At 33.7% G+C, this 25,692-nt stretch overlaps 2 protein-coding genes across 2 annotated transcripts; one reads left to right on the top strand and one right to left on the bottom strand.

Moving 5' to 3' along the window:
* Positions 1–2,641: 2,641 nt before the first annotated feature.
* Positions 2,642–6,441, bottom strand: LOC124832962 (putative BPI/LBP family protein At1g04970). The gene is made up of 6 exons (XM_047307315.2): positions 5,639–6,441; positions 5,212–5,351; positions 4,130–4,481; positions 3,779–4,027; positions 3,233–3,358; positions 2,642–3,096 (listed from the first exon to the last, which is right to left on the bottom strand). Exons 1-6 carry the CDS (start codon positions 6,044–6,046, stop codon positions 2,896–2,898), a joined length of 1,476 nt encoding a protein of 491 aa, XP_047163271.1. The 5' UTR covers positions 6,047–6,441; the 3' UTR covers positions 2,642–2,895.
* Positions 6,442–18,740: 12,299 nt separating this feature from the next.
* Positions 18,741–20,219, top strand: LOC148198582 (uncharacterized). Its single transcript, XM_088115860.1, has 3 exons — positions 18,741–18,746; positions 18,994–19,893; positions 20,007–20,219. The coding sequence occupies exons 1-3, from the start codon at positions 18,741–18,743 to the stop codon at positions 20,217–20,219; spliced, it is 1,119 nt and encodes a 372-aa protein (XP_087971986.1).
* The last annotated feature ends 5,473 nt before the right edge of the window (positions 20,220–25,692 follow it).

Here is a 25,692-nt window from a genome sequence, read left to right on the forward strand (position 1 = left end):
TTTTTTCTTAATCTTACCCAATTGTAATCAAATCCATTATTGATATATTACTATTAATATTTCTTATTAATATTTATTTTCTCTTTTCTTATAACACAACCAATACATAACATATGTAAAATGAAAAATCATTTTCAAAAACCAACCAAAAACACACTGGTAATCGATTACAAGTACATTGTAATCGCTTACCAGAGTGGTTCTTGGACCACAAACACACTGGTAATCGATTACAGAAGTGTTGTAATCGATTACCAGTACGTTTTCTGCCTTCTCATTTGAAGTCGTGCAGGGGGGTCACGATTTCAACACTCTGTAATCGATTACCAGTACATTATAATCGATTACAGCACACAGAAGTCGTTTTTGGGGTGCACGACTTCAACACTGAACTCATGAACAGTGTGAAGTCGTGCAGGGGGGGCACGACTTCTTCATTTGAAGTCGTTTTGGCCCCCACGACTGCACTTTGGGTGAAAATTTGCCCATTTTAGTAATATTGAAGGCATATTTGCCTAGTTTGATGCAAAAAACGAATATATGTATAGGTTCACCTTTTACATGTTCCACTTTTTATGTGTATTTAATATATTTTTTTTTGGTTTCATGTATATGACCTGATATAAAGAAAATCAATTAATTATTGTACTAATTAACCAATAAGTTAATACCTATTATTTAACTATAATAATATCACATTTAGAATATGAGGTTTTTTATTGTCCTTCATAAACTTCATATTAAAATAAAAGAAGAGTTATTCAAAATAAAATCTCAGTTAATTGACGAGTGACTAAAAAACATTAATATTTTTATATTTATAATTCAGTTCGGATAAAGTTTCTTTAACTTCTGATTTTAGAGGAAGCATGTATGTTCATATTCACGGAAAGCATAAATTCGTTAAGAGAAAAAGTTTAGATTAGGTAACAATGGTTAAAATTACTATTTGATTTAGCTTTAATCATCTCGAATATCCATACCATTTTCTCAAATAGGTCCTCGTATTGTAAATGTTGTCGATTAGATCCCTTATTGTGAAAAATTGAATCAATTCAGACCTCGCCGTTAGTTCTGTACTAACACCGTTAAAGGAGGTGACACGTGTCAGTTCGTGATTTTTTTGAATTTTTGAATTATTTTTTATTTATTTTTAGTTTTTTTTTAAATATTATTTTTTAAAAAATGCCACGTGGCAATGACAGTGTGACATGGCACTGATAGTGCCACGTGTCATTGTTAGGTCACATGTCATTATATTAGTCTCATTTTGGTCCCTGTATTTTTATTCTTTCTCAATTTGATGCCTGTATTTTTATTTTGTCTCAATTTAGTCTTAATTTTAAAAATTAAACAATTTTGTCCCTCAACAAATTCAAACAAAATTTAAATTGTATACAAATCTTAACAAATATTTTTATTAAAATTGATATTTTTGTTAAATATTTTTAACAAGATTAAGTTTAATTATATTTATATTTACTTAATCATATAAATGTTAATTATGTTATTTAAATATAACTATAAGGGTTTAAAAAAAGAGTGACATAACATGTTTGAGACAAGTAAAAATACAGGGACCAAATTGGGACCAAATTGAGACTAATGCAATGACACGTGGTTTGACAATGACATGTGGCACTGTCAGTGCCATGTCACACTATCATTGTCACGTGACACAATATCAGTTTGACATGTGGCATTTTATTTATTTATTTTTTTTAAAAATTAAAAATAAATAAAAAATAATTAAAAAATTCAAAAAAACCACGAACTGACACGTGTCACCTCCTTTAACGGTGTTAGTACATAAGTAACGGTGAGATCTAAATTGATTCAATTTTTCACAATAAGAGACCTAATCGAGAACATTTATAATACGATGACCTATTTGAGAAAAACCTACCGAAATAGGGATGTTCGAGATGATTAAACCTTTTATTTATCCAAAATATAACATATGTTTACATAATAAGTTAAGAAACATTTGGAATCTAATCCATTACCATAGATCCTTCATTTTAGCACTTTCTTCTTCCTGTTCTAAGCTAAAGTTACTGAACAATTAACAAATCTTGAACATAAAAAGGGATTACAAGCATTATATTGTACTATAACAAATACATATACAATTATACATGCTAGTCAACATAGGAAACATTCCCTTTCCAAACCTTTTATCTAATTTGTGAGGCCTCTCAGCAATCACTTCTCTATAAGTGATTTTAAAAATGATTCAATCCAAAAATTCAAAATGTAATTAAAAATAAAGAACGGAATAACATGTAACAAAGCTAAATTATTTATCATATTTAAATACCGTGCTTTAACGTAACTAGCAAATAACAAATAAGTCAGTGTGACTATTAAAAATTATTTCACAATTAAATATATTGTTCTTACATAATGTTTGTATTTATAAAAGCATGATAACAAAAATTTTAGTTGTAACTTTAGATTATGAGATTCAGTAATTTATTTATGAAAATAAAAGAAATTTTAAATTATGAATATAATAATAATTATAAAAAAAAATCACAATTATGTTAGGATTACAAGTGAGAATTCGATTAAGTGAAAATAAGCCTCAAAAGAAGAACACTTAATTCACATTCACCACACTAGTTAGTCGGATGAAAGATTCAACTTCAATGAGTTGTAAACATTACTTATAATTCAAAATCTTTGTACAAGTGAGTCTTCTTTCTTATATATTATTTTTCGTATTCATTACTCCTTTATTTAACCATCTCTTATTATAAAATATTTTAGCTCTGTAATATAAGAAATGACTGTGTTTTGGTAGATATCTATACATATATTTACACTTTACAACCTCTTGCTACAAAATACAGCAGACAAATTTTTGTACTGTAGCTTTAATTCTATGAAACACTAAGCTGAAGATGATTGTTGACCTAAATAGTAATCTTCTAAGAAGAAAACATCAGTACACACTGCTATCCATGGATGGTTGTACAAGATAATAGCGTTCTGAAAGCCATAACCATCAATTATTGGTAATGGAAATCCTCTCTTTAATTTGAAGTTCAAGTATGGAAGGACAACAGTTCTGAGGACACTTGACATTAGTGACTGCAAAAGTTGACAAAAGTAGATAAAGATTATCTTTTAGTTTGAAGAATAATACATAATGGTTAAGTTTTTTTTAGCAATCAATTATTTGAAACTAGAAATTAGAAAAAGTAAGACTAGTTTTAATCTGGTTTACCTGAATCAGACGCATGTGCAGTTTCCCTATTTTGCTCCATTTCAAGTATGTAGAAAATTCCTGTAATGTTAGCCTACCAACAATGCCATTTCCTACAATTTCTACAGCACATGAAGTACTGATTTCCTGTAGCATAAGCAAGGAAAATGAAACTTGTTAAGTGTGATAATTGGTTAATGATGATAAAAGAGATATATATCATGGACATGCTGAGTCAGAAAAAGTATGACAGGTCACTTGGAAACTTTAGTCAGTGTAACTTGTTTTTTCATATGGCAGCAATATGAGAATAACACAGGGAAAAGTTTGAATGTTCACTAGCTTGATATCTATGTTGAAAAGAATTGCATTATGATGTTTAGCTTGCTGTTAAGAAGTCCAATTTCATCCTAACTCAACTAGCTTGTAAAATAATGTCTGCATTCATTTATATACTACAAATTTATCTTATTTCTAGTTGATGTGAGAAGTTTGAGCTAATTTTAGGAATTTTTAGGTATCAAATTAAACCCATTTGGTTCTTATTTTGGACATTATTTGGCATACCACTGAGATGGATGCAACAGGTATGACTTCAAAATCTTCAAGAACCTCAATAGTTATATCTACAAGTATAGTTGCACCAACATCTTGATATGTCACTTGTATAACTGGTGGAGAAGACATAGAGATGTTAAGCTGCATGTCATCATTTGGATATCGCCTGTATAATTCGGGAACTATGAATCTCCATTCAGCAGTGTTCAAAATGGCCTGATCAGGAAGTTGATCAACAATCAATTGCATTTTACCTGCCTGAGCACAAAAACAACATAAACTGTGAAACTACATTTCAATCTATGATAAAGTAAAAACATCCAACTTACATGCTAAAAATTCAACAATTCAGAAACTTACATTGAAGTAAACTTGGGAAGCAGATTTGAACACATTTTCATGTATTGATACTTTTATCATCTTTGGTAAACCACCACAGGCAGCAGAAACCTTCAATTCTTTCTGGTGGTAACCTTGAGGTACTAAAACCTTTTTCTCTGTGAATAAACCATTAATTGCAATTGCAATGGAGGAACTGCTCAACACAGGATTGCCAATAAAAGATACATTTAGTGTAGCAGTTTTGTCTAGTGAGATATTCTTTGGAAGAGATTCCAAAAAATTGTCAAGCTTCACTATCCCTTCTTTTATTTTCTCTGAAATTCCCTCTTCAATGGCAGATGCTATATTCCCTTCGAAAGCATCTACTAGCCTGAAGCAAACATAAAGAAGTCAATGGCATAATATCTTCACTGAAGTATATGGGACCATTATGTTGGCCGAGTTCACAATATCATGAAAAGAAAATGATTGTATGGAGTCCATATTGTTAGCCAAGTTCACAATACCATTGATATATATATATACACACACACACACACACACACATATGAGCATAACACGAAAAATAAAAATATCAAATAGAAAAATTAACTGCATAATTTTCATAACTTTCAGTTAAGAGCCATCTTATTTCTGTCTTGTGAAATCAAGGACAGACCAATCTCCATAAGAAGTCAAGTTACTTCACCAAGAAAAGAGGCAATAAAGTGGAATTGATACACTTTTTCTCTAATCCAAGTTCACCACATTCAAGAGGCAGCAATACATAAAACTTTACACTTGGCAAACTGATCCTAAATGGATGCAATCTACTACTTTGCCAGAATATTGACAATCAGTTGTAAACAAAAGACTGATATGCTTAATTTCAGAAAATGTTCACATGATATATAAACTGTGACTCTGCTTTCCAAGAAAAAAATTGTTGTAGAGTCAATAGAAGCAGCTTTTTCTGTTCTCTTTCATTCAAGTCACATTAGACCAAAGAACAAAGAAGTAGAGAATGTAAAAACACCAGCAAGCAAAGAATTGTTCTCCAAAAAAAAAAATGTGAATAGTGTCTATTTTGCATAAAAACATGGATCGAGAAGATTGCTTACAGTTGGTAAAGCCAAGATACACCTCCGTCCAACTTTATAGACATGTCTCCCACATAACATCCATAATCTAAGAGAGACAACTTCAGACTTCCTTCTTCGTTCCTTAAATTTATTGTAAGCCCCACTTGCATACCTGTAACCTTCAAACATAGTACAGAACAAAATGAAACATAGTACAAAACATAATTTGATTTAATTCGTATTCCAAGAAAATACTAAAGGCCACTCCAACATATTTTAACCAATTGTGACAAAATAATCAACTTCAGGAGAATATTTTCCACTTGATTCACAAAGCCAAAACTTCTGAATGTTCAATTCAACCATGTAAACAACCATTCAACAAAGCTCTACAACTGCAGCCATAGAGAAATACCAAAGGGGATAGTGAAAAGTATAAACATGAGAAAAATTCTTAGTTGTGTACCTTCACTGAAGCAGTTCCTTTATCCGAAATTCCAATTGGAATTAACCAAGAGCTGACAGTGTACCTCCACCTCATACTTAAATTAACAATGGCTCCTGAAACAACAAGAACAATTCCATTCTCTCCCGTCTTAACGGATGAAGAATTGACCTGAACATCCGTAATTGTGATGTTAGAAAGAACCACTTTAGCATTTCCAACAAGAGGAACCTGTGCAGAATTTTCAATCTCTGGCAGCTGAAGCATAAGAATGGAAGCAATACCCTTCTCTATCAGCAACTCCTTGGCATATTCGAGACCCTTGTCAGATATGACCCCAGAGATGAAACCCTCTTCAAGGGGTTGCACATAACCACATGTCAAAACCAACAAAGGGCACAACACAGAGAAAATAATAGAGGGTGCCATGAATTATTTAATTGAACCTTATAAGAGGGATAAAGTTAGCACTAGCATCAACTCGGCATAAAAATTGAAAATTTCTTTTGGTAAGAGCGTGATGGTTTTACTATGTTCATGATGTAAAAGATGAAAATTTTGAGACACCCATGTGATGAAACTGCAGGGTTAGGAAAGGGTTTCTAAACAGGTTGTTGTTTTGAAACTTTTATTGGAGTTTGGTTTATCTGAGACGTATGTAGCAGGAAGTGGTTGGTACGTGTGTTGTTGTTTTGGTTAGTTTCGGCGTTATCGACCAATGATTCATATGTAAGCTTTTGGTATATTCTTACTTCTGAAAACGGGCGATTGACATTTTAAGCAGCACTTTTGTTTGCGTAAGGCACTGGACAGCTAAACCAGATTCACTTGGAATGCTATTTTCGTTATCTTTCATGTTTCATCTTTCAAGAGTCATGAATCAATGGTATAATTCAAGAATTTTATTAGAAAATATGTGGTGTTTGTTTGGAAAATAATCAAAATAAATAATAATGATTAAATAAGAATAATAATGAAATATAGATAATAGAAAATTCATCAATATAAACAAATAATAAGAAAAATATGATATAATTATAATTCAAGAAAGTAATAAAAATAGTTTGAGTAGATGCACCAAAAGTATTGTCTGATAGAAAACATCTCATTGGATAACATAAAAGAAAGTTACATTCGCTTCCCTTCTAAGATACATCAAATAGTGAAGGAACTTTAACACTATGTTCGTTTGCGCTGATTTACTGTAGAGGAGAATTTGCGAGGATAGATTTGCGTGAAAAACATTGTTCGCTTGGTGTGATTTGTGAAGAATGAAAAGCATGTAAAAGCAGCGATTTGCGAGGATTGTTAGTTTTTTGGCATCTCGCAATTTTGCAAAGATTTGCAATGATTTATAACCAAAAGTCCTTTTTGCTCCTGTGGTATTTCTATAATTCCACGACCATTTTAAATGCATGCATAATATAAATACACATATTAACGTATTCGGTTCTATGTTTTGATACTCGATTCCAGCAATTGCATTGTGCTATCACGAGTGATATTACTGTGGCTTCCCAGGCGAGGAGTTTGGATTGTTCCTCGCCATGCTTTTGCAGCTTGGTTTAGCAACGCAGTGCAGTGTCCCTAGCGAGATTCTCAGGTTGACACAACCATTCACTGCAAAGGAGAGATTCGTGTTTGAATTTTAAAAAGAAGCTCTGACCATGAACACCATTAATAAGACGATGTTGGTAGATAAGTTTGGTGTGTGTATTAACTGTGAGAGAGTGTGTTTACTTTGCGGAGCTTTGCGCGAGTGAGACTTGTGTGTGTGGTGAAGTTTTCACTTGAGAGTGAGCAGCTGTGGAAATCTTGATCTGAGGTAATGTTTGTCGCAAACATTTATGTGGTTGTTGCAGGTTTAAGAGGTCTTCAAGTGGTGAAGACAAAGAGAGGGGTGTTTGGACGAGGAAGAAGGCGGTTGATGATGACCACGGCAGCGGATGAAGAAGACGAAGGACGAGGAGGAAGGCAGTTGATGATGAGGAGGCAAGCGGATGAGGAAGATGAAAGCTTGAAGCAGAAGAGATGTTGATGTATTCGGTTCCAGTGTGAAGTGTATCCGGTTCCAGCCATAGGAAGATTTTGCGAAGGAGGTGTATTCGGTTATGTGGCTCACATATCCGGTTCCATATAGCTATGAGTGTGGGGTGTGCGTGCTTCGTATCCGATTCTGCGGATGACGGTTCCAGTAAGCGGTTCTCCATACCTGGAATAGTAGCTCTGTCGCCAAAACTGAAGATGTAGAACCGTGTAACCAACCATCCATGGGGTGCTACGGTTATGAGGTTGGTGCCGTCGCTGTCAAACGTCTTCATCCGCCATGCAAGCAACGGTGCGTGAAGGTTGAGGAGAAGGCCGCGGAGGATGGAGGTGTGCTGTTATGACCACCATTCCACACAGACATGTGGACAAAAGGATGACGAAGAGCAGGGAGATGTGTGGCATGGAGAAGAGGATGAAGGTTTGTGCGGTGAAGGATATGTGGTGGTCCTGGCCGCAGCATAAGAGTATGGTCGATGCAATAGTATAGTGAGGCTGATGGGGATGAAGGTGGCCTTAGGTGGAGGTGGCATTAGACGGAGTAGGACGGTTGTGTGGAGGGTGAAGGGCAACATACAACAATGTTTTCTGGTGTACGGGTTGGCTAGATATGGGTTCCATTGACTTGTACATGCATGAGGAATCACATATAGGGACAGAGGTAGTTTTTGAATATGGATTTTTATGGCAGTAGGCTTAAGCATTTGTATGGTAACAATAAGGTGCATTTGGTAAGCAACGGAGGGGAAGTATTTTGTAAGCTACGAAGGTGAAGTGAGGGATAAGTAAGTTGTCCAGGTTAGGGAGATATATTGTGTCAATTTCCTTTATTTTTTGTTAAAGACAATCTTGGTCTTTCCCATGTGTAGCTTAGTACTGAACTGCCTCTTATACTATGTTTAGAGCATCTTTGAGGTTGAAAAAGCTTGGTGGTTGTATGTTAATAATTTTTTAGCGTTAACTGGTTGAGCTTCCTAAGTTGCTGTGTTGAGTCATTGTGTGGAGTTCATTGAAGCCGCGTGTAGAGGGAATGGAAGGTAGATATTTGACAAAGTATTTTTTTTGTTTTCAACCATTATAGGATATAAGATATTGATCTCTTTTTTTAACAGGTTTCGTTTGGAATTGTCACTCTTTTATTTCAATATTGACAATTGAAATTAGTATTTTAGTAGGATCTTACTGTGAGTGTGTATTCAATCTTGCTTCAAATATTGGTTCAAATCTTGGATCAAAGCTTCATAAGTTTCTTGAATAGGTGTGTTTCATATTAGTATATTTAATTAATGTGCATGAATGTGGTTTATTTACTGAATATATATAATGTATTTTGTTTAATTATTATATGAATGCATGAATATTGTCGTATATTGCCTTATAGGAGATGATTATATGAATATATGAATTTAATGATATTGTTGACTTTAATCAAAGTGGTATGTATAAAGTTGTTAAAATGTATATATTTTGTTAAGTAAATATAGATGGAAGAAGAAATAGATTTATCATATTTGGACCGTGAAGATATAGATGATGATGTGGTTGGTGTAGACTTCAATATAGTAGCAACGTTACGTCAGCAATTACAAATAACCACTCCACTGGCTGCAGTAACAATGTTTTGCATTGTTGGACATGTGTTGAGTATCTTGAATATGTACTCGAGTGATTCGAGTAGTGTGAGCAATTTCGTACCAAATAGAGACCGTCATAGGCAACAATTAATGTCATACCTTGTGCATACTAATCGGTGCCGAGACATTATTTGGATGGGTCTAGAGGCATTTATTAATCTTTGTGAGAGACTAAGATCAACTGGGTTAGTTAAGGACGTCATTCGGCCGATAGTGGAGGAACAAGTTGCTCAATTTCTTCATATCATTGGCCATAATGTTAAGAATCGAATGTGGCATTTTTCTTTCATCGATCTGGTTCGACGGTTAACAAACACTTTCACAGTGTGTTGGATGCTATTTTAACTTTGGAATCAGAATTTTTAATTCAACCCTCAGGAAATGAGGTTCATTCATATGTCTTGAACAACATTCGATTTTACCTGTACTTTAAGGTTAGCAAATGAACACTTTTGAAGTTGCTATATTATCGATGGATGATAACAAATTTTGAGTTTTAAAATGACTACTTAATTTTTTATTTAGGATTGTTTAGGGGCCATAGACGATACTCATGTTCGTGTAAAAGTGCCAAGATTAGAGGCTCCAAGATTTCAAGGAATAAAAGATTGGCCAACTCAAAATGTCTTTGCTGCTTGTGATTTTGATATGAAATTCACATACATTCTAGCTGGATGGGAAGACACTGCATCTGACTCTAGAATTTTAAAAAATGCTCTTGATCGAGAGGATCCGTTGGTTATCCCCCAAGGTTAGTGTGTATATTGCATTCTTGAAGATTTTATTCATTAGTCACTAAATACCTGTGTACAACATTGTAAGAAAATACTACCTCGGTGATGGTGGATTTATGTTGAAAAGCACAGTTTTAACTCCATATAGAGGCGTCAGATATCACCTTAAAGAATATACACATAGAGGACCACAGAATCCACGCGAGTTGTTTAATGATCGTCATTCATCGTTGAGAAATGATATTGAAAGAACTTTTGGTGTGTTGAAAAAATGATTCCTTGTCATTGCAAGCGGCACTGAACCACACTATGGATTGGAGACAATGACAGACATTATATTAGCTTGTTGTATCTTACAACACTTCCTTCGTGGCGTGGATAACGATGACTCATTACTTGAAGAAGTTGATAATGAGTTGAATGAAAGGGAAGACCATAATGTTTCATCATCTCAAGTTAGAGAAGAGGATCATAGGATTGGTTGTAGTATAAGGGATTCCATAGCAGATCAAATGTGGCGAGATTATCAAAACTCGTAGTTATTGTATTTTATTGTATTGTATGACTATTTTATTTGAATATCACAAGAACTTGCTTTTATGTTTGTTGTATGACTATTTTATTTTAATATCAATTAGGTTTAAAATGAACCGAGGTAAGGTAGTAGCCATTCACTCCTCTGGTCTTACTAGAGAGTTCATAAAGTGGACAGAGGACATGGACGCACGTCTTCTACATACCATGATTGAGGAATCACGACTCGGTAATAGGGTTGATGGAAGTTGGACATCTGAAGCATATAGTAACATTGTTGATCATCTTCATAGCTTTGGGTATTAGCCATTACGAAAAATAATGTCAAAAATCGTCAGAAAGTATTGAAAGATAAATGGCGTGAGGTACATGACCTCTTTGCTGGATTGAGTGGATTTGCCTAGAACCCTGTAAGTATGAGATTTCAAGCTGAGGACGAAGTTTAGGAGGACCTCATTCAGGTATTTGTTAAATACTCATATTTGGTTGATTCTTATAATACTTAATATGTTGTTAATATTTGTAATGTATGTTCTTTCAATCGAGGCCAAGTGTGGCAAAGTGGAGAGTTAATAGTATCAAGCACTACGACTTAATGGTGGACTTATGAGCGACTGATCGAGGTACTGAGAATGGTGTTCGGACTGCTCGTCAAGCAAGCCGACAACGGGTTGGGCCTCGTGTACAGCTTGATCTGAATCAAAATATGGAGTACATTCCAGAAGAGCCTATCTATCCGGGGTATAGAGACCCAACTTCACCATCACCTCCTCCATCTATTGATGAGTATAGTCTAGGGCAGACTCAATTTGTGCCTTTCGTTCCATCCGGAGGAACTTCATCCTCATGAGGTTCGAAAAGGAAGGCACCTATGGTCGATGTGATAGATGCTCAATTTGATAAGCTGACGAGCAGCCTTGATGGTTTCACAAATGTCCTTGGCTCTACAAATTTTTGATGCAGTCGTGCGTCAAGTCTCAACAATGGAAGATAGAAATCAAATACTCCGTCGCACCTTGACGTACACATACACAAAGAGCGACATTTATGAAATGTTGAGTGCTATGAATATTGCTGATGAAAACTTGCTCGACCAATGTTATGATTTCTTATATGGAAACCCCACATGTACAAAAGAGGTTGATGGGACTTCCACCACACAAGAGGTGGAATAAGTTATGTAAAATGATCTCGGGTGGGGACTATTAGGATGTCTTAAATGAATAGTTGTATTACTATTATATTATTAGATGTACCTGTTTTGTAATTATGACTTCTTGGGTTTGATCCATCTTCAATTTTTAAGTTATTGTTGTTATTTTTAATCTTCAATAATTTGTTATGACTTACCTTGTTATTGTTTGTATTTATGGTTTCGTTGAAGATATTGTGAAATGGCCTCATCATCAACCAAAAGGCCTAGAAAAAGTCGTAAGGAAAAAGAAGTCGTAACTGAGCCAAACGATGCAGCCTATGTCAGACCAATTATGTCAAACTCATCTATTATAGAACAATTAGATCAGCGTCGTTTCTTCAGTCACAACCATCAGATGGAAAACTATGCAGCTAAATTCTACACAAGGAATATTATTGTTCCAAAAATAATGATATTCGAATCATTTGCCGGTTCAGGGTTATTTTTCCAACATCATCTTCTATTTCAAGGGGTGGTCGAATTTCTGACATTGCAGGGAACCTTCTATCCAGATTTAATCAAAGTTTTTTATTAAAATCTAAAGATTTCTGGAAATGGATATTTGCTCAATGAGGTCAACAAGAGAAAGATTAGATTGAAACCTGTTGATTGTTGAATGTTGCTAATATGAAATATGAGGGTCAAAAATTGTGTTATTCAAATATCCCAGACGACTTCCCATATGACCGGGAGATGGCATTAGCTACTATGGTTAGACCAGAAATGCAAGGTCACCCTGTTAAAACGGTTGGTTGTTTGAATATTAATGATAGGGTTTTGCATTATGTTATTGTGCACATGTTCCACGACCTGGGAATTTTGCAAAGTTATTGCAGGAGGATATCTTTATGTTATGGGTGCTTAAAAATAATATAGCTACCAATTGGCCTCATCACATCATGCAACATATACTTAAATGCACGGTCGGTGACACACCCCTACCATACGGTGTCCTTATCACACAAATCATGCATTATTATGGAGTACATGTTGATGCCGATGCCAGCACTCATATTGGGACCAAACATCATTTTTCAATTAATTCTTTAAAGAGGTTGAATATTGTTAATTCCACGGTGTTTGGCAACACGACCTCGGTGATGATGACGACGAAGACCAACCACACCATCATGACAATCATGTGCAACCTCCTCCACATGAACCAAATACTAATATGATGACTGAAATGTGGGACGGGGTACAAGACTTGCAACAAAGAATGTAGGGTATGGAACAAATGCAGGTGCGAGTTCAGCGGATTGAAGATAACTTGGCAAACCTATCCCTCCACATGAACCAACAATTTGCTCACCTGAATCAGAATATCAACTTAATTCTTCATCATTTAGATAATTAGGTTACTTACTATTCTGTAATGTATTACACGACTTTTTTTTCTTATATTGACTTATGTGTTTCATAACTTACATTACCTATTTTTGAATGTTATTATGTTTGACATTAGTTTTCATACTTGTATTTATTGTTTAAATATTTATTTCTTCAAAATTAATCAATCTCACTTCCATGACAAATAAATGCATACTACTTGGTATGAAATTATATTACAAATCAATACTACATTTAAAAATAAATTCATTTTACTAAATATTAATTTTGTTACAATTTATAAATAATTTTTAATTAATATTTCAACTTTTTACTCTTTACAAAGTTTTTTACAATTAAATATAACATTAACAAATAACATTTTATATTACTTTAGTAACTAGGGGCATTTTGGTAATCTTTATTTTTTACCAATTATACAAATTTTTTATATCTGTCACATCAATCAAATCCTACACTAATTCTCACAAACTTTACTTCCAAATCCACTCTCAATTACTTCCAAATCCACTCAAACAAGCAACAAAAATTTTACCCTCAAATCTCCTCAAATCCAATCAATCACTCTCCCCCAAATCATCTCCCATAAATCTACACAAACGAACAAAGTATAAGCGAAGGAACTGTGAACCTTGTGAACTCTAATGTTTTAAAAGACAATACATAATAGAAGACTAAAAATAGTTTAACCATATAAACACTAATGTCTTAAAAGACAATATAAGATAGAAGATTAAAAACACTTTTTGAATTGATGTGTTTGTTGTATTTTTTTTTTATGAAAATAAGTGATATTTATAGATAGAAGAGAGAAACTTAATAGTCAATGGTAATAAAATTATTTGTGATCAATAAAATACATGTAAAAAATGTTTATTCATAAATAATATTTACTTCTAAAATTAATATTTCATAAAAACATTAGTAACACCTCGATTTTATTTTAATTATTTATTTTTTAAATTATATTAAATATTTTTAACAATCATCCACATGATTTAAAAAATAAAATAAAACAATAATAATCTTTTAAACCAAAATATTATATTTCAAGAGTAAAGAACCTTCTGGATTTGAGTCTAACACCTAGTGCTAATAAACTTTCGTATGTGAAAATGTAGAGACTTAATTGTCTTGAATTACATATCCTATAACAAGGTTTTAGTAAATAACACATACAATATGGATTTTCATTTTAGGTTCTAATCAGTAGTTGCAAGTTATAGCCTTCTACATGTATCTTGTTTCATGAGTGTCACTTAGAGACTTTCATGTTTCACAATGATGGTCCCACCATCACACTCATTAGGTAAACCCTTAAAGGGTTGTTTGTGACTCACACAACTACAATAATTGTCAATGAATATATTAACAGGTGTTTAAAAAAAACAATGATAATGCACAAACATCAACCTTATTCTTGTCACAATTTATAATACACCCTACTATAGATTGAGACATCATATTTGGTGAAATTAGTTGGTGTACTTTAGTCAACAACAATTTTGTTATTAACCATTAAACTCCATTCCATGGGATCGCCAATCAAGTATTTATTAATGCATCAACTCTTTGGTAAGCATATCCCTAATATTTTTTCTAACCTATCAAAGTCAAGAAAATTAATACCATTAGTAATTATAAGTTTTTATTAATATTCATTAAAAAAATTCTAGATTAACTGTCTAAATGTGTTGAAATGGGAGGTACTATTTAATAATAGTAAATCATATAGATAATAGAAATTTGCCTATGTAAAAATAATATTTATGACAACAATCTTTGCTTCCATGGTATATCATTAAAAAAAATTGTTTAGCATATTTTCATTATACAACACCTCCACCCAAAATAAAAACACAAGTAGTTGATTTTGTGGTAACAAAAACAAAATTCAATTTGTATTAATATATACTTCAATAATCTCAAGAAATTTCACATAATGAACGTCATAATTAGAAGAATTACAAATAATACTATCATTAGAAGGATTTTCTTATTGAGAGGTAAATTAATCTTTGTAAGACAACCCCACAATTTGAAATATTTTAAATGTGGTTTTGTATTTTTTTTCATAACTCATAAGGAATTTTATCACAACATATAAGAAATTCTATTTGAGAATATGACAAGCAAAATATAAAGTTTAACCATATATTGTTAACTTTATTATATATAAAAATAATATAATTTCATTGTCATTATAAAAAACAACACAACTTAAATATCAAGCCAAATAAATTATGTCACAATCAACCTTTGCAACAAAATTTCTTTCTATGCCAAAACATTATAAACCACATTCATATTTGCCTATACATATTATTTAAATCACCAAATCTTATTGGATTTTGTGATTCTTGTGAAGACATTGTTGACCTATAAGTCTGCTTGATGAAGAACAAGGATTGTAAGAAAATAGAGGTGTCATGGTGGAGGTGGCGAAGATATTTGATGGACCTAGACCAAAGAATGAATGAGGTGGAAAATAGTGTAAGTGGAGAGTACTTGTTGGTGCGAAGAGCGAGATGGAATGTTGTGTGAAGGGTGCATATATCTAAAACTAACTTGGGTGCATGCTAAACTGACCATAAGATTGTTGTTGATATTGAAAAAAAATCAGAAGAAAACCATGTTGATGATAGGTTTGTGTGAGAGGTTGAGCAGTCTCCCATGGCATATCATATTGTCATGTAAATAATGGTTTAATTTATATGACTAAAATAATAAAAAGTCAAATTCAATAAAAACAAACTTACCTCATCATTGGAAGATTGTTGTGGAAGTCATATATAGCAGATGCTATGACCGATGTAACAATGCATATACATTGTATGGTCACACAAAAGACCATTTTTCGTTAAATGGAGTTCCATGAATGACATGATTATGTTGATCATTCCACATTGTTATCCATCGTTTGTAGCATTGTACCCAATTCCTATTAGTTTTACCTCTCATATCGTCTTTGTGTGCCTCATTGAGGTTTATTAGGTCAAATGAAATATTTTGTCAAAATCTAAACTGTCGCATCGTTCAATCAGCTTATTGAAATTCAATGGTTGTAAAATAAATGAGAGGAATAGTTGTCCTACTAACAGGAGAGATATTAACCATAATCAACTTACTATGTTCATCATGTCGATAAGGAGTCCACAAAAGTTAATAGAAAATGGATATAGTTATATTTAATATGAAAATATAATGAAAAAAATACAAAATAATATGCAAATTGTTATTTATTACCTATATAGTGTGAAGTTCTTGCAATGTTTTACGAATTTGACTAATTGTGGTGGTACTTATGTTAGTCCTCTGTGTTGTATGAGACCGCCTACAATAAATTTAATTGCATATTTTAAATAAATTAAAATAATATTTGCATTATATATAGCATTTAGATTGTTTTGAAATAATATAAAAATGGGTTAAATATGCTTTTAGTCCCTAAACTATTGGTCGTTTCTGATTTTCGTCCCTCTTTCAAAATAAGGTACAATTTACTCCTCATTCTTTTCGGAAACTTTGGTTTTAGTCCTCGAAAACTAACACCGTTAAAAATGTGCTAATGTGTCTAACGTCTCTGTCCACGTGTAATTGCTTTTTTGCTGACGTGTGTTAAGTCATCTGGGGATGGAACTGATTCCTCTTTAATCTGGAATGAAATTGGTACTCAAAATCAATTACAATTCGTGTTGGTGTTGCTGTTCTTTCTTTGGGTTTGGTTCGTGGTTCATCTGCGCGTGCATTTTCGTGGTTCATGTGTTCGTTCTTTGCGTTTGGTTCGTGAAAGAAAGGGATTTCTTTGTGGTTCGTTGAGGTGGTTCGTTGAAGAAGAAAGGCGATTCTGTGTGGTTCGTTGAGCAAGGTAATTTTTTAGTTTAAGTTTAACTTGTTTTCTCTGTGATTCGTTGAACAAGAAAAGCAATTGTGTGTGTAATGGGCATTCCGCTATGCATTGTCAGTCTAATGTGGGAAGTTTTCATTTGACCTTGTAGGAAAAATGGTTTTTGACGTGTGTTTGTATCATATGGGGAATTTCATGAAGAACAAGGGTCTAGAATATGTCGGAGGAGAGATACATGTTATTAGGGGAATCGATCCCGACATGTGGTCATACTTTGAAGCATTGGGATTTGTTAGAGAATTCAAGTACTGTGGAGAGTTCAAACTTTGGTGGAAGGGTTCGAAACAAAAGGCAATGAACAACCTCAGACGACTGACAGATGACAGAGAAGCCATTTTGTTGGCTAACTATGCAGAGGCAAATAAGGAGGAAGTTGAAATCTATGTTCAACATGGCCAACCCATTCAGGCAGAGGAAATAACTTTTCTTACATTTGGTGAGGAGGCAGAGGAAGTAAGAGTACAGGAGATGGAGGAAGAGGTTGTTATGGATGAAGAAGATATTGGTGGGGTGGAGGGAAATGTTGAAGTACAAGACTTGGTAGTAGATGACGAAGAGGAAGAGGGGAATATTGAGGGAGAAATGGTGGAAGATCAAGAGGAAGAGGGGAATGTTGAGGGAGAGGAGGTGGAAGAGCAAGAGGAAGAGGGGAATGTTGAGGGACAAATGGTGGAAGAGCAAGAGGAAGAGCAAGAGGAAGAGCAAGATGAAGAGCAAGATGAAGAAGAAGATGAAGAAGAAGATGAAGAGGGCAATGTTCTTGAGGACGAAGGGGTGGAAAATGTTGATGACAGTGAAGAGGAGAGAATGGCAAATGGTGATGATGGGTTTGGGATGGACAATGTGACAGTGGAGGAAGAGACAAGAAATATTAATCCAGTTTTGGATAGGTGGAAGAGAATGAAAAAGAAAAATAAAAGTGTTAGGAGCAGATTTGAAGATAGTGAGGGGGCATTTGTCATTAACGAAGAGGTTGGACAACATGAGATAAATGAAGTTTATGATACAGAAGAGTTGTCCTCAAATGTAGATAGTGATGAGGATGTGAGGCAGAATAAAAGGCACTTTCCAAAGTATAAAGCAGAAGATATGACTAGGGGATTCAATTTTAGATTGGGAATGGAGTTTAAGTGTTTGAAGGATTGTAAGAGTGCCTTACAGGAGCATAGTGTTTTGAATGGAAAAGAAGTTAAGTTTGTCAAGAATGATTTGAAGAGGGTAAGGGCAGTTTGTAAGAAGGGGTGTGGTTTTGTTATTATGGCTAGCAAGGTAGGAAGTAGGCAAACCTTTAGAGTCAAAACTCTAGTTGGGCACAAGTGTGGAAAGGGTTTTGGTAGCAAAAGTGCAAGTGTAGAATGGATTGCACAGGTTTTGGTTGCCAGATTTGGCAATGTTGCAGGCATGACAGTGAAACAAATCATAGATGAAATACAAAAGTCATATAGTGTTGGAATAAGTCATTGGAAGGCTGGAAGAGCTAAGAGAATTGCAATGGATTGTTTAGTGGGTGATGGAGAATGACAATATGGTCGTTTCTATGACTATGTGGCTGAGTTATTAAGAGTCAAGGCTGGGACCTTCAAGATTAAGGTCAATCAATTCGAACCCACCTTGCCACCAAGGTTTAGGTCATTTTACATGTGTTTGGAGGGCTGTAAGCAGGGGTTTTTAGGTAGTTGCAGACCATTTATTGGTGTAGATGGTTGTCACTTGAAGACAAGTTATGGAGGTCAGTTGTTAGTTGTAGTAGGAAGAGACCCTAATGACTAGTATTTCCCACTAGCTTTTGCTGTGGTAGAAACAGAATGCAAAGACACATGGATGTGGTTTTTGACATAGCTGCTTGACGATATTGGAGGCATAGATTGTCAAAGGTGGATCTTTATTATGGATCAGTAAAAGGTACATTAAAATTTGTAGTTTAGTTAGAAATTTATTTTGATTATGTAATACTTATTGGTGTATTATGGTTGCAGGGATTAATGTCAGTTTTTGATGATATCTTGAATGGAGTGGAACACATGCTGTGTTTACGCCATTTATACAACAATTATAAGAAAAAATTTGGGGGAGGCTTGCTCATTAGAGACCTCATGATGGGGGCTGCGAAGGCAACATACTATAAGGAATGGGAGAAAGAAATGAGTGAGTTAAAAAATCTGAATGTTGATGCCTTTAATTGGTTAATGGGTATACCAACTAAAAGTTGGTGTAAGCATGCTTTTAGTGCTTATCCTAGATGTGATGTGTTGATCAATAACTTGTCAGAATCATTTAATAGTACTATTTTATTGGCAAGGGACAAACCTATAATTTCAATGATGGAATGGATTAGATCATACATAATGAGTAGGTTTGCAAGCCTTAGAGAAAAAGTTGACTCATATCCTGGTGATGTTATGCCTAAACCGAGGAAAAGATTGGATATGGAGGTTGAAAAGAGTGGGAATTGGCTTCCGGTATGGGCAGGGGGTTCACAGTTTGAAGTAATTCATGGCTTTACCATGGACAAATTTGTTGTTGATTTAAGTAATCACACGTGTACTTTTTACTTGTGGGATTTGGTAGGAATACCATGTAGACATGTTGTTGCTGCCATTCATTACAAATCAGAAAACCCAGACCATTATGTTCATCTTTACTATAAGAAAGATGCCTATAGAACTTGTTATGCACCAATTATAAGTCCTATCAATGGACAACAACTTTGGCCTACATCTGGCTCTCCACAACTACTACCTCCCATTTACAAAACACCTCCTGGGAGGCCAAAAAAATTAAGAAGACGAGAAGCTGATGAATATGTCAGCCATGGAAAATTGTCAAAGACCAATATTGCTATAAGATGTAGCACTTGCAATGCATATGGACACAATGTAAGGACATGTAAAAAGAGACAAAAAAGCAAGGTAAATCTTCTTGGTAATGTTATTTACAAGTTCATTTATTTACAACTATTTGTTATCTAACTATCTTACTCCTTTCATAGGACAAAAGGAGGGCTTCTACATCAACACATGGATCTACATCAAGAAGGGTTGCATCTGCTGGAAGGGGGCATCTGCATCTGCATCACAAGCTGGAAGGAGATCAGCCAGAGATGCAGGGGCTGGGGCTGCATCAACATCACAAGCTGGAGGATCTGCAACTATGCGTGAAGGGGGAAGAAGAGCATCCTCAAGACTGGCTGGACAAATTGTAGGGTCTCAAGCAAGTTGTAATTGAAGGATGTAATTTCAAACAAATTGTAGTGGCTATAGGCTCTCAAGCAAGTTGTAATTAAAGTAGTGGCTGTAGTGGACCACTTTTTTGTCTTGTAGTGACTGTAACCCTTTAAAGTATGCTGGGACCACTATTTGTACGACTTCTTTAGTAATCAATATGGACCACTTTGCTTTGCTTTTACTTATGTTGTAATTGGTTAAGCTGCTGCCTGTTAAAGTGTGCTTCATTATGTTCCTTTTAGTGTCTTTATACATTTTAAAGTGGTTTTTCATATTGCTAAACTGGTTTAAAAATTTGAGGTTTCTGGTTTTTCATACAATTTGGTGGCAGTTTCTGGTATTAGTCCCTTTGCTGGCTGCTGGAACAAGCTACAATTTGGTGGCAATTTCTGATTTCTGCAAATTTGCCATTCCAAACCACCACTTTTGGTGCTAAAGAGCAACTCACACAGTGATATTTTCATCTGGAAGCTTTTAGCCTCTGCTGGCAGTTAGTACATGTCAAATTTGGTAAAACAAAGTTGCTCAAATCATCACATTAACATTCCAAACTCGTTTATGCAAAATTGACATTTAAACCCCCAAATTTTGAACACTTTTTGTGATAAGTTGCAGAATTTGGTGATTTTGTGGTTATATTCTGTCACACTTTTTTTGAACATTAGCTTGGATTCTGTCACACTATTTTTTGAACATCTTAAATTGGTAGTCAAAGCTTGCTTTACAAACAAGAGCACAGTCTGCATTGTAAAATTGGTAGTCATGCTAATATTTCCAAAGTATATAACACAAATGCACATAACACAACCATCAGGGCACAATTGAACTGAACTTCCACATTTTATTCAATTTAAAACTTGCTTGTACATCCACAACACAACCTATCTAATTACAATTTACCTTCAACACAAACAGAATACAAAACATAGTTGTTAATGCCCATGACAATACAAAAAACACCAACATCATTTTGAAATTTTTTCTCTCTTCCTCTAATTTCTTCTTCAACTTGTCCTTCTTCTTCCTTAGATCCAACACAACATTTTCAATACACACTTCAACTTCTTCACTCTTCCTTTGTAAGCTTCCTTCCATTTCGAAATCTCCTTCATCAACCCATTCAAAGAAGTTACAGCTTGAATTACTCTGCAATTGAAAATTACAAATCACCAATACAATCTTCAACACAATAAATAAAGCTTTTATTCTCACTTACTGCCCAATTTCTACATCTATAAAATAGTCTCCCTTTGTTCTTCAATGTAGTTTCCTTCAACAACAACAATCTTTCCCCACAACCACAGTTTTTTGAAGCTAAGTGAGAGGATCCACATGTTTGGGACATTCCAGAACCTATGCTCCTTGGTGTGCAACCTCCTCTATCACCTTTCATTTCCCTTCAAAAGTGATTAACAAAGAAAATCAAGTTCGAAACCAAACCCCTTCAACAAAACCCTATATCCCCAAATCCATCCATCATTTTAAACCAAAACAAAGACGAATATGAACTTACGTGGCCAACTCCACCAATGCCGAAGAAGGTGATATCCAAGCTTGAACCTTCTTTCCACTTCGTCTTTGCTCAAATCCTTCAGACAACACTTTGCAATGAAACTAATAAACCAAACTTTACCAATGTTGGATTAACTTTTCATTTTAACTGTAAGAACACGTGGACAGAGACGTTAGAACACGTGGACAGAGACGTTAGACACATCAGCACATTTTTAACGGTGTTAGTTTTCGAGGACTAAAACCAAAGTTTCGAAAAGAATGAGGACCAAATTGTACCTTATTTTGATAGAGGGACGAAAACCAGAAACGGCCAATAGTTTAGGGACTAAAAACATATTTAACCCTATAAAAATTGTACCTTTTGGCAAGGAGAAAACTAAGACTTGTAATGATATATTCATAAGTTAATGAGTCAATTGACAAAAAAATACATGTAATTCTTTCCCAAGCCCAACATAGTAAAAGTACCATGCACCCTCCAATATTGTGTTGATAAAAGTTTGTACCTTGGCTAAATGCATGATAACAACATTTTAATACTGCAAAACCGCAACCAAAATTTGACATAGAGTTCAAGTTAGTTAGCAATAATAAATACATCAAATGCACCCTATTGTTGGTAGATGTATCAAGCATTAGTACACTTCCAATTAGTGTTAAGATATATACTCAGACATGTTGAGTAATAACAACACCATTTGCATCATCCGACAATTGTTGGAATGTGTTGTTGAACACATGTCTTTAACTCAAAGGATTCAACATTGTCTTCCATTAAACAATATCACATTAACAATGGCTATAAATATATGGTCGTTGAATCAAAATAAACAAGTATATGGCACAATGTCTACATTATAACAATGGCTCTAATGGAGACTAAGGGCTTCTTATAACAAAGTTCGACATCATTGGGAGATTAAAAAGATTGAGGCACCTTATACCCATCCGTCAATAAACCTTTCTAAAGATCATGCATATCTGGATTTGACATAAATTTCCTTTATTGTGTTAAACTCGGTGAAGGAAAAACCCATTCACTTCTATTAAAAGTTTGATTATGGAAATTAAAACTCGCTATAGGTATGTTGTGTAATAGAAAAAAGCATGGATCTTAAAGCATAAAGCTCTTGCCATTAAATTTGGTGATTGGGGGACTCAATTAAATCCTAAGGTGGTTGGAAGTTGTACAACAAATTAAATTAATCCAGGGACAATTGTACAATGCATTGGTTCTCCATTTAATCTTGATTGTGTTAGTGACACATCTTCATATATTTTATGCCAAGTTTTTTTGTCATTCAAACCATGCATCAAATGCTTCTATTATTGTGAGCATATTGTCCAAGTAGATAAGACATTTCTAATAGGTAAATATCATAACACGTTGTTGACTGCAATCAAACTTGTTGTACTCTAGTTGAAGTTGAAATATTAGGAAAAGCATGCATCGAGTTTTGTGTGGTATCAGATCAAAGAGACGGGGGAATGCTAGGTTCACTATAATTTTTAGGTTAGAGAGTGGGAGCATCGCAACGACGCTGGCAATGGAGGAGTGAGCACCGCAGAAGAAACTTCAATGTCCATGGAGAAGGAAGGCAACCCATCCTAAGAGGAAGAAGATGAGGGATTCAAATGGGAGAATGATGTGTCGTGTAACACCCCAATTTCTCACTTCCTAAAATATCTAATTAACACAAATTGCATGATTTAAAACAAAACATTATTTTTATTTTATTGAAAATCTAAAAGAAAACATTATTTTACAAACAAACTTTATAAAAAGAAAAAACATAAGACTATAAGATTATCTCAAATGTCTCGCGATATTGACCATTCTCCCTAGTGTTGTGCATCTTCCTCGACACTTGTACAATCATTTACTCTAGTGATAAATCACTATTATCGTAGGTAGAAACCACAATCACCAAAATAGAAGGGTGAGCTAACATACAAACATTAAAACATCATAACCAGAATAATAATATAGCAACCAACCTAAACCTTACATAGCCACATGTATCACAACAATATACAATTAAATTAATCGTTTCACACAACCACACAAAACATGTCATCACCACAAATAACGTAACCACCAATGAGTTCGGCATTAGGAAACTTACCCTTATAGGTGTCATATAAAAAAATAAGAAAAAAAAAACAAGAAAAACAGAATGCAAGTCCCCCTTACCTCTTACTTTTCATTTTTTCCTTCTTCCCCATAAAAACTAAACCTTTAAAATCTTCTCCCTTCTTCCTTAACTTGTCATCCTTTCTATTAAAATTCTTCCCTTAAAAATTATTCTTCCATATATTTATAAGCTTAATAACTCTAAGAAAAATACAATATTTTATTCTCACTTGTTAATATCTAAATATAATATATAATATTATATAGGAATATTTTTTTTATTTGTAACAATATATACTCTCACTTGTTAATATCTAACAATAATATATAATATTATATAAGAATATCTTTTGATTTGTAACAATATCGAGTATATAACAATATCTAAGAATATCTCTTAATATATAACAATATTTAATAATATTTTTTAATTGAATAATTATTCACCGCATCTTGTTTCATAGAAATTGTTTTAAAATAAAATAAATCCTTTAAATTATAACTAACAAACTATTTTATCTTTTACTTAAAATATTTAAAAATATTTGTATATTTTCTAATTTTTAAAATTTCTATGATCTCACATTCCCCCACCAAACAAAGTTTTTTGTCCTTGAAAATGTACTTATTATTGAAAAATAAAGGTAGATTATGCACAACGCACAATAAACTCACTCCCTACAAATCACCTAGGACTTAACTACTCTTATGCCAAAATGTAACATCTCAATTTTTTGCTTCCTAAAATATATAATTAACAGAAATTACATATTTAAAAAAAAACTTCATTCCTATTTTATTGAAAATCTAAAAAAAATGTTTTACAAACTACCTTTATAAAAGGAAAAAACACAAGACGAAAAAATTATCCCAAAAGTCTCATGATATTAATCACTCTCCCTAGTGTTTGCATCTTTCTCAACACTTGTACGATCATCTACTCCCATGATAAATCACAATCATCGCAAGTGAAAACCATAATCATCAAAATAGAAGGGTGACTTAACATACAAACATCATAACTAGAATACAAATCAATAATATTATAACAACCCACTCAAACCTTACATAGCCACGTGTTTCACAACACCACACAATTACACTGATTGTTTCACACAACCATATAAAACATGTCATCACCATAAATAATGCAACCAGTAATGAACTTAGCGTCAAGAAACTAAGTTGTAATTCTCACACCCAACTTACCAATACAAGTGTCACTTTGTATTACTCTCCTCAAGAGTCTTGACAAAGTTTAACTCCAGTACAACTACGCAAAATTATCCTTCACCAACTTTCACCTAGTTACCACACACAAGCATACCTTTACATTTCTAAACAAGCACATATTAACATGTCATCACAATCATACTAAATAACATCTACTCTACAATTTAGACTCATAAAATATCATCACATACAAACAAGAAAACTATAATATAAGATCCCCTTATAGAATTAAAAGATTGTTACTCACATAAAATAAACAAAAAAGATATAGAAAAAATTCTTATGTTCTTATTAAACAAAACCAACAAATTTACAAAGCTTTTATATGAAAACACTAACTAAACTAATGAAACAATACATAACTATCATAATAGACAACATACAATTTTGACTTAACTCTAACATTCCTTCTTATGTTTAAATATTAACAACACTAATAAAATGTCTAAGATACTTAAACCTTTCTCCTTTTAAAGCCTTGCTAAACACATCATTAAGTTGTACTTCAGACTTGAAATAAGTAATCTCAAGCTTGGCATTATTGACCGGTTCACGTACGAAGTAGAACC

Source organism: Vigna umbellata, chromosome 5 (genome assembly GCF_029865625.1).
Source record: "Vigna umbellata cultivar VRB3 chromosome 5, Vumbellata_1.0, whole genome shotgun sequence".
Lineage (NCBI taxonomy): Eukaryota > Viridiplantae > Streptophyta > Magnoliopsida > Fabales > Fabaceae > Vigna > Vigna umbellata.

Excerpts from the sequence above, each read along its gene's own strand:
- LOC148198582 (XM_088115860.1), top strand. Across the intron at positions 19,894-20,006 it reads GCAATGCATATGGACACAAT|GACAAAAGGAGGGCTTCTAC; the intron begins GTAAGGACATGT and ends CTCCTTTCATAG.
- LOC124832962 (XM_047307315.2), bottom strand. The coding sequence starts at position 6,046 with ATGGCACCCTCTATTATTTTCTCTGTGTTGTGCCCTTTGTTGGTTTTG. Across the intron at positions 5,352-5,638 it reads AAGGAACTGCTTCAGTGAAG|GTTACAGGTATGCAAGTGGG; the intron begins GTACACAACTAA and ends CTATGTTTGAAG. Across the intron at positions 3,097-3,232 it reads TGCACATGCGTCTGATTCAG|TCACTAATGTCAAGTGTCCT; the intron begins GTAAACCAGATT and ends CAACTTTTGCAG.